The sequence below is a fragment of the Oryzias latipes genome, chromosome 16, assembly GCF_053564925.1.
Source record: "Oryzias latipes strain Hd-rR chromosome 16, Olatipes_Hd-rR_3.1".
In the NCBI taxonomy this organism is placed as follows: Eukaryota; Metazoa; Chordata; class Actinopteri; order Beloniformes; family Adrianichthyidae; genus Oryzias; species Oryzias latipes.
In genome coordinates, this window is record NC_136252.1 from 22,442,614 (window position 1) to 22,452,526 (window position 9,913).

At 37.8% G+C, this 9,913-nt stretch overlaps 2 protein-coding genes across 3 annotated transcripts; both read right to left on the reverse strand.

The window, feature by feature from the left end:
- Positions 1 to 507: 507 nt before the first annotated feature.
- On the reverse strand, positions 508 to 3,756 carry leng1 (leukocyte receptor cluster (LRC) member 1). 2 transcript variants are annotated; one of them, XM_078932717.1, is made up of 5 exons: positions 3,275 to 3,756; positions 2,758 to 2,934; positions 1,394 to 1,680; positions 1,116 to 1,292; positions 508 to 984 (listed from the first exon to the last, which is right to left on the reverse strand). In XM_078932717.1, the coding sequence occupies exons 1-5, from the start codon at positions 3,404 to 3,406 to the stop codon at positions 810 to 812; spliced, it is 948 nt and encodes a 315-aa protein (XP_078788843.1). In that variant the 5' UTR covers positions 3,407 to 3,756; the 3' UTR covers positions 508 to 809. The 2 variants fall into 2 exon arrangements, with proteins under 2 accessions (XP_078788843.1, XP_023819709.1); XM_023963941.2 differs by having other exon boundaries at positions 934 to 1,292.
- A 46-nt stretch (positions 3,757 to 3,802) lies between these two features.
- On the reverse strand, positions 3,803 to 9,676 carry tmc4 (transmembrane channel-like 4). The gene is made up of 16 exons (XM_004078172.5): positions 9,492 to 9,676; positions 9,207 to 9,393; positions 8,659 to 8,807; positions 8,399 to 8,548; positions 7,861 to 7,946; positions 7,290 to 7,435; positions 7,021 to 7,168; positions 6,704 to 6,862; positions 6,451 to 6,626; positions 5,992 to 6,118; positions 5,619 to 5,716; positions 5,339 to 5,522; positions 5,119 to 5,249; positions 4,803 to 4,958; positions 4,603 to 4,681; positions 3,803 to 4,482 (listed from the first exon to the last, which is right to left on the reverse strand). The coding sequence occupies exons 1-16, from the start codon at positions 9,544 to 9,546 to the stop codon at positions 4,429 to 4,431; spliced, it is 2,085 nt and encodes a 694-aa protein (XP_004078220.1). The 5' UTR covers positions 9,547 to 9,676; the 3' UTR covers positions 3,803 to 4,428.
- Positions 9,677 to 9,913: the final 237 nt, after the last annotated feature.

The window sequence follows — 9,913 nt, forward strand, 5'->3', positions numbered from 1 at the left end:
AAAACGTTTTAGGGACAATGAAGACCATTTATTGTGCCACCAACCTGATATGATCAATATAAATCTAGATATTTTACAGCTAAAGCCAAATGTAAAATGCTTTTGCCATGTCTGGAACAATCTGATTGGATTTATTTTAAATTATGGAATAGATCTATCAAACCCATTTGGCATATAAAGTAATAACTTGATTAGAAAATAAAGAACTATATAGACAATATATCACATTCATTTATTCATACAACAGTCACAATGGGCTGCAATAGAATAAAATCTTCATTCAGAAAACCTTATGGAAAAGCACTAAAACTACAAGTGTAATGATTCCTTTTAACAATTCTTTAATGTATTTTGTGGCAGACGATGTGATTCATGGTCCATATTGGTTCATTTTGACTGATCCGATTCACCAGCCTAAAATCAATCCAGGACATCTTTATCTTAAAATTCAACCAGTGTGACTCGGAGAGAAATGCCGTACCTGGATCCTGAACAGAGAAGGTGACATTTTCCAGATCCATGTCATCCATTTATTTGGAAAGTCTGTAAATCTTTTTTCTAAAACATACAGAAACATGTTCACAAAGAACTGCATTTTCCTTTTATACCTCACAACTAAAAAAAAAAAAAAAAAAAACTAGCCTACAAAGATTTTAAATCACATTTTAGGACAAAACTGTGTTGTGGCTCAAATACAACCTCAATATTGACTAAAGGAAGCATCTAAACAGTTATTAAAATGTAAAAGAGGCTTTTTTTATTGATTTGTCATGTTGGAATGAATGATTTCAGCACAAACTTGTCCATTTTTACAATGATGTAAGCCAGCCGAGCAGTGGTTTAGGGTTTTTCTTCTCGACAGCCTGTGCTTCAGGCCCCCTGTGATGGCAGCCATCTGCCCTGCTGATGTGCTCATGAGTGAAAAGGCGGCGGGGGTGGAGAGAACTGCTGTTGGACATGACCTCTAGTTCCTGCAAGACTTTCCTTTTATGGACAGAACAGGACAAATGAAAAAAAAAAAGTCATAGGGAATCCTAACCATCTGATTGTAAAATGTTCAGAATAATGAAACTCAAGATTTGAGAATCTCATCTCTCCAGCTCTCTCTGTCTCGCCTCTGTCGTTTTCGGGCAATTTCTGGGAAGTAAGCGTTGTTGTAAGGCCGGTCCCTGTCGTCCATTTCTCGCGTTGCATCCTTCCTTTTCCCACTCCTCTGCTCAAGCAAAGCCTGGGCTCTTCTCCTTTCTTCAGCTTCCCTTTGTAAGCGTTCAGCACGCAATCTTTCCATGGAGCTGAAAAGGCAAAAAAAAAACAGAAAACACCATAAAAAAACAGTGTTATTATGTAATCAACATCATTAGAAGGACATTCAAGCAACCAAAGTCTTTCTTACCTTTCCCCACTGCTCCTCTTTTCTCCCTTGTCTCCTCTTTCCTTTTTCTTGCTCTTGTGGTGCCTCCTTTCACTTTCCCCCAATGCTTTCTTCATATCTTTCAAAGGATCCAAACTTTCCTTCAGCCTGCGGTCTTTCTTCGCCTTTTCCTCTTCAATTATGCCCTTCCTCTTTTCCGATTCTTCTTCTTCTTTTTCTGCGCTGCTTTGCATGTACCATGGAGTCACCTCAGTGCCTGGTTGGGGGCCTAAAGAAACAAGCAGGCCGATGGCTCGCTCTTGCTTCTCCTGGACAAACCAGAGTAGCTATGATCAATATTTAAAATATTCCATTTCAAATAATTGTATTGGAGAATAAAAAAAACTGTAATAAACTCCATTGCCTTTTCATGCAAATTGTTCTTTGTGTCATTTTTCCTTCTCTAATAGATGACTGAACATTGTTGCATAAAAGTAGAATCAGAACTTCCTGGTAAAATAAAAATCCTGACAGAGTCTGATGAGATCCAGCTGCACGTTTTTGCCACTGTAGAATAAGAAACCACAGCAAACCAAGTGTATTAGGTGGGGAAAAGTGGATGTTTACCTTTTTAAATTAGCATTACTGATTTAAAAATCAACAAAAAGCTGCAGAGTGCTACTCATTTGCAACTTGTAGATGAGCAACCTGTTTTTTTTCTTTTGAGTACAGTGGTCCCTCGCTATATCTTTCACGCTCTCGCTGATTTTTTTCATATTTCTTTTCATTGATTTCTTTTAACAGCTCAATTTGTTCTGCATCCTGATTGGTAGTAGACTTTGTCAAGTACTTTCCTCCAAGCGGTGTCTCCTGTACAGAATGCGTTTAGCTTGCCAAATATCTAAATCTTCAACCACAAACAGATTTTTTTGTTTTATTCTATAATACATGACTTATTTTACTACAAATGTTTGAACTTTAAGAGTTTAAACATGAAACAAAGTTCCGTTTTACAGCCTTAAAACATCTCGAATTCTACTTTGTGGATTTCACCTGATGTGGGTTATTTTTAGAAGATAACTCCCGTGATAAACAAGGGAAAACTAACTGTCAAGCAAATGCAGTCTGGTTGTTAAAAGTGTTCATTCTTTGAATGCAGAATTAGAATGAGAGTTTCAAACATGAAAAACACAATAGTTATAGTATTTTATGCACACAAACAAAAATAGATGTTAATCTGTGCTGGATCAGACAATCAATTTCCTGGGATTTGTACACCATTCCTCTCCTACAACAAATGAAAAGAAAAAATCCATAAAATGGACTTCCTAAATTATTTTTAGTGAGTGTTTACTCAGATAAACCTGTAATTTTCAGAATATAAACAGAAGTAGCAGCACAATCACCGTTTCCTCCTTCTTCTCTTTGAGATACTCTTCATTCCCCTTCTTATCTGAAGACTCCTCCAAAGGAAAAAGATTGAGATGCTCCACATGTCCTCCGCTTTGACTCCCATCATCTCCTGTGCTTTCCACTGATTGGAGACCAGCTCGGGCCTTTCTTCTCAGATATTCTGTTCGCGCCTGTGGAAACAAACCATGACAATTTTTGCATGTTATGAAGTTTGAATCTATTTCAGATTATCAACACAATAAAAAATAAACATCAGCTCCATATTAGCGATGGAACAACACACTTTCTTAATGATAGTGTTCAAACCTCAATTTTGTATATGATTTGTGAATAACAACCCCCCAAAAGGAAAGGAAAAAAATACATATAATCTACTCAGTTGCAGAGGTTTCCAACTCATTTTCAGCTCAGAACCAGCTAAACTGTCACGTGATCTGTTAACGTATACTCTGCCAGCACGAAACACAGACAGATGTAAACACAAAAAACGAACGGTAAAACTGAACATACTTCTTGCTCCGCGCGCTCCACGCGGCGTTTAGCCTCGCGCTCCTCTTCTGCAGCCTGGGCTTCGTCCCTTCGCACGCGCGCTACATTGTCTTTATTGCGGACATGCCAGCTTTTCTTCGGAAGGATATTCATGATGGTGTTACTGTTAGCAGTTAGCTAACTCAAAATTTAGAGGAAGAACAGACCCGAGCCTTTGATCTACAACAATATGGAACGCGAATCAGCCAGGTGACTGAGTCTGATATGATTAGTAAAGCAGAAATTAGCAAAAAATCTGCGCAATTGTCTAGATTTTAAAACATTAGCTTACATTTTTTCTACATTAAGTTAGCATTCATGACGGCAAACCTGGCTCGTTAAAAGCACAGTATTATTTTTTTTAATATCCTAAGGTCTAACAACAAACAAATCTGTCCGACTTTTTGGAGAGTTCATCTATTCCAGGTTTGCTGTGGTCCACCGGAAGTAGTAGACCCAAACAGGAAGTAAACAAAAAAAGTTACAACTCTTGAAGCAATTACAAAGAAGAATCGTTAGATGGAGCTGGAGCGAGCGCCAACTGGTTTATTCAAAAGAAATAAATGTAATGGTCATAAGCGAGCAAGACTAAACTTTAAAAAGCAATAAAAAAAAAAAAAAACAACAGCAAACGAAGGACTTCTCATTAAAAAAATACAAATAAATCACAACATTTAAAGAAAAGAATATAAAAAGTTTGAATACATACCGTAGTCTCAAAAGGGTCAAAAATAAACAATTATTTTTGGTTGCTCTCGTCTTAACAAAAACACTGTCCAACTGTCTTGTTTTTTTAAAACAGTATTAGAGGTTCAATTTTTTTACATGCATTTCTTTGCAAAGTCTATATCCAAAAATGATCAAAACACCTGTTTAAATGATCACTTTTAAAGTGCTTAAAGAACAGTGATGTTTAATGTGCAACATTTTTAACATTTTATTTTGAAAGAATCTGGTGTAATTTCACTATGTATATATAATATGAAGCTTTTTTTTTCTTTTTAATAAACATCCTTTCTTTATGACATCGTCTCATGTTACTGTACTGCAGAGACTAAACATTGTCCAGAGGCTGTTTAGTCTTGTAGTGGTAGATACAGTATATATATGTATCTATCAAATGGTATCTTGGTCATCTACCGACTTAGTTCCTCAATCTGCTTGACTAAGAACTGCTTATCCCGGCTCTCCTGTAAAAACAAAAAAGACCAGACCCTGTATTAGTTAAAGTAAAAAAGGAAATATTGAAAAAAATCTTTGTTAACTCATGGCCAATTCTTAGTATACTGCTTTAGATACCATCAACTTACCCGTTTGAGCTGCAGTCTTAGCAGTCCAACACTTTTCCCATAGATGGAGAACAAAGCTATGACGTAGCACATCACCAAACTATGACGGAGAAACAAGTCAGCTGGTAAAGAATCAACTGGCATTCAAAGAAAAATATCATCTATATCTGCACAGTGCAAGACAGTTCAATGATTTTCATGTAAAATGAAAATGGATTTACCCCGATAATGAAAACAGGGGGATTGTAAACGCCTGTGAGCCAATGAAGAAAAGAAACTCTTGTGTGGCTGCAGAGAGGTTGTAGAAAGATGTCGGTATAATCAACCACATGTTGTCAGAGAACCGGAAAGGCCCACATCCCCGAGAAGGATGGATCCTGTATGGACAGACACGGAACGTCACTCAGACATAATTTCATAAATCTCTACAAAGCCATCGCCTTTTTTGTATTGCGACAAATTGGCCAAATTTTGACTTTCTGACCAGTAGGAAAAATAATTGTATTATTTATGTTACCAAGAAACATCCACACTCACACAGCAATGCTGTAAATCATGACAACTGAGGCCAGCATCCAGCCTAAGAGCAGTACCACCAGGAAAAAGAAGGCTGAGGTGGTGGAGCGAAACGTTTTTTGGGGTGGCCGACAGTTGGAGAACAGTGTTATCTGTTTAGGAAAGTGGCAATAGAAACAAGTAGATTATCAAAAAGGAATGAGTATGATGAAACATTCTGTCTATTGAAGCTGAATTTCACCTTTTTGCAGTAAAAGAGGATCACAAACTTTACAGTGTTGATGAGGGGCAGCAAAGGGCAAAACAAGGCTCCAGTCCAGACCACCGTTTGGCTGTAGACCAGCCCCAGAACATTGGAAGAAACAACAAACTCCTGCCGGCCCACCAGCTGAGAGACTTTACTGGACCAATTGTCGACCACCATCCTAAGACCCACGTTAGGGAACACACAGTTAAAAATGTTAAGATGCAAACCTGATTCAAACTGACAGCATCTCATTTTTAAAAGGTAAACACAGTACCTGCGTGGAAATTCGACCAGTACAAGCACAGCAATGTTAATGAGGAGGTCAAACAGTGTCAGCTTATACATCTCCTGTCCCACACGAGTTTCCCAGCACTTCATCATCAGGAGACAAACAGGCAAAAACTAGCATGATTCACAATGCAAACTCAAAACGTTAAAGGCTGAAGTTAGAAGTTGCTACTATAAGACATAATTTGAAAATTTACTCTAGTTATACTGGCTGATGATGATACATGCTAACAAAAATTATTTATTGTGTAGTTTTTTCCCTTCGTTTCAACCTTCATAATTTCTTTGGCTTTTTAAAGAGTTTTTGTTGTGTCACTAATCAAAGAAACTCGTTTAGCTGCATAGAATCAGTAAATTACCGCATAGCTTGCATAGTTGTAACTGCACTCTTTGCATTTTGCGTCATCCATGTTCCCAGTACAGGTGATCTGATCCCACAAGGTGAACAGAAGAACACCCAAACCCACAAAACGCAGGACCACTGCCCTGGAGGTGGAGAAGAATTCAGTCATTACAAATAATGCAGAAACCACAAGTTTTTGTTAAAGTTTACCTCGATGTGATTGGTACATTAACGTCATAATTAGGCTGTAAATTCTTGGTTTCTTTCAAACGTAACAAAAACTAAGTTTTGGAAGTATTTTTGGTGTCTGTCTTGCGTGTCATCACACAGATTTCATACACCATAGCTACAAATAAGTAAATGATCTTTGTCAGTTTAAGATTTTGATTTAACTATTAATTAAGCATTTTCTTTGTTAGTTTTTCCCAATACAAAGATCGTATCACAAACAAAAGTAACCACAAATGTTACAAACCTCAAAAGTGCTACTATGACAGTGATGCTGGGGGAATAATGTTCTACTTTGGCGATTTGGTCACACAACAGAGGCACCAAGAAGTTTGCAACACTGATGACAATTGATGGCAGGTACTCAAAAAATAAATCTTGAATCCTGTCGCTTTCTTTGTTCACTCTTTTATTCTGTTGTTCCTAGATTGAAGGCAAAAAGTCACTCAATAAGCCGTCAAATCCAACTGAGTAACATCCATTACTTTTACGTCATTTACCTGGCTGTATGTAGTGGCATAAGAGATCCCATAGAAGGCTGCTATGTTTAGCCCGAGCACCAAAAGAGCCATCAGAAGACGGAGAGAGTGTAAGCCAAATTTCTTCAACAAGGTCAGAGAAGCTGCACGCTTCTTTAAGCTCTCTTCCTCCAGATCCACCTAACCAAGAAAGAGGAAGGATGAGGTGAGGAGGAAGGGAAGACATCCTTAAAACGCTTCCAAATTAAAAGATGCAATCATGTAACATTGTTTTCTATGAAGGGAATTGGTCAGAATCTCCTCCATTTCAGTGTAACATAAAGCAAGCCTCTTCTGACCTGTAAACGATAGAGGAGGTTTTTCTGCTTCAACTTGGTAGCTGTCTCTCCCAGGCAACCAAAGTTCCATCCATTGAAGACAGTCATGCTGTAGTTCACCACAGTACTGCCTCCCGTTGCTACAGCAACTCGAGCTGCAGTACCCATGCTGTGTGAGCGGCCAGTCAGAAAAGATGGTGTAAGTCTAAACTTGAGCATCGATGTTAAATATTAATGGGAAACCTGTTTATTTTGAAAAGTTCGTTGGTGCTGTTCGTTGAGGGACTGACCGTGCAATGATGCAAATCAGACAAAAGGCAAAGTAGAAAACGGCGGTAAAGAGGTACGCCAAAGGGATTTTATAAGAGAAGCTGTTGTTCTCCACCATGGTGTTCTTGTAGTAACCATAAAACATGAAAGAATACTCCATAAACCCCTGAAAGCAATGGAAAGGATAGTCAATTAAAGTTAGTGGAATCTCTTACATTAACAAAAATTTAGAAACTCTTCTCTTAGAACTCATCCAGCATATTAAAGTTGTGAAAAAACGTTTCTAAGTTTAATGTTTGCTTTTCAAAATAGTCTTGACATCCCTCCACTCAAACTTATTAATTTAAGCTTAAAATGAAAGCATTTGCTTGAGTTTCTTTCAAGAAATAAAACACCATTAGCCTGACAGCATAAAATAGAACATAAATTATGGGATTCCCAATCTTTTGCGGTTCTCTTTAACACTTTCACAGCTTTCAGGACAAGATAATAAACCAAAAACAACACTTGTGCTTTTCCTGTTTGTGGGTCATCACAGAAAGTTAACTAAAGACGGTTTTATTTTTAAAGCTTTGTGTGATAACTCCTCACCGTTCCTGAAAGCAGATCAAGGAAAAAATTGTAGAATACCACCAGGCCTGGAGGATTAGGTTCATAGATTGTGCATCTTTCGTTACCTGGAAAACATGGCAACCGTGAATGTTTCTACTCATCATTTCTGCAGGGAAAAATCCTATCAGGTTTTGTAATCGGAACATCTTCACCCTCAAACAAACGTGTGTGATGCTTGGAAAATGTCTCATCCAAGTGTAAGAAGGCTTCCTGTTTTTAATGAAAAATAACAGCGTTGAGGATGACAACACAGGAAATTTGTTTGATGTGTCGTTAGATTAGGCCTCTCTGCAACATTCACTTGCATCCAATACCTCTGGCTTCATTAGTTAGTGTGTAATTCTTCCAGTTACTCCTATTGAGTAATCTGAGCTGCAACTGAATACCCCCAAGTTGGGTTTCAACCCAAGCTTCAATCATTTGTCTTTAAACCAAACAAAAAAGCCTAGAAATTGCAAACTTCTTGTTAAAATGCTCAAATGTTCTCACAGCGTGGGTGATTTCACCAACACCTCACCTGTGCTGTTCATGAAGCTGGTCCCCACCTGTCTGAAAACAAGGCTGGGGATGATGACAAACCCAGCAATCAGCAGGAATGACACAAAGTTCAGAACGACCAAAAAGCGCAGAAACAGGAAGTACGACTTGACGCCTCCTCCAAAGTTCCCTGTGGGGAGAGATCTATTAAGGTCTTCAAATCAAAACTACATGAACAGACTTCACATGTCTGCATTGTGAGTTGATTTGGCAGAGGTCGGTCAGCGACAGGGTGTGTACCTCCAATCTTTTGGATCGTCTTTCCCCATAGAACCAAAAAGTAGAGAAACTCTCTGGCTTTGGTCTGGAATTTTCTCAGCTTTTTTAGCTTCTCCTGTTTCCACAACTCCACCTTGGAGAGGACAGGGACCTGGATTCCCCGACTCTTTCTGACGATGGAGATTTCAGATTTCAGATTTCAGCTGTTTCAAAAGTTTAACATTTATCTGTTGACATTTAGCAAGGGTTCATTTGGTACATTTTTTTCAAGATCAGAACAAAGTGTTATCTTTTTTTTTTAAATACATGTTGGTATGATACAAAAGAGACAAACATTTGAGCAACTCATTAAGTACGGTAACAAATGACACACAAACAAACACCATGTGAAGACACCAGCCGCAAGAATTGAAGACACCAGCCTTCAATTCAAGGATTGAAAAGCAGTATATAATCATCTTCAAGCACATGAAAATATGGGATTTTTACACCATACCTATTAACTTATTCTCCTGCATTTTTTACTAAAATAAAATATAAGGCAAAACATTTAGAGGAAGATTTCTTACAGTTTCGCTTTTTTTATTGCCATGGGTAGTGGGAGGCTCCTGAGATCTCGGGGTTGGCCATGGTCGCCCGCTTCACTGTCCCCTGCATCGCTTAAACTTGGGTTGTAATGAGGAAAATCGTGAATGGACATTTGAGATGAAAGCCGACGCAGCCTGAGGGAGTGATGGTCCCCAGGATACCCATCTCCTGGAAATAGTTACAGGAATTTCACTTTGAGATTTTACCTCAGTTCATGATTTCTTTTTTAAAACAATCCAACCAAATAATAAATTTGAATAGGCTACCTGCAACATAGTTGTATTCCCCTCTTGAATGTTGTCTCTGAAGCTCACTGATCATTTTCTTTTTAATTTAGTTCCTTTCAAAAAATCAACAGCTGCAAGATCAGAAAACAACAAATGAAGCTGCTCTTCACAAGGAAGTGTTGCTAATGCAAACACTTCCCTGTATTTGTTTTCTGGTGGACTTTAATCCCTTTTAAAATGGACACAAAGGAACTTCCTTGTGTGTTTTAACCCCTTATTTCCCAGAAATTTCAGTGGTTTGCTGTCATTTTTTATCTTTATCTTTCTCAGTCAAAAGATTTGGCACATTTAAAAGATATATATATATTTTTAAAATATTGTGTTTTTTATTTTCACTAAGGGGCAATAGAAACAAAAACTGTTTTGATTTTTTCTTGATCTTATTAAAAATATGTTTCATA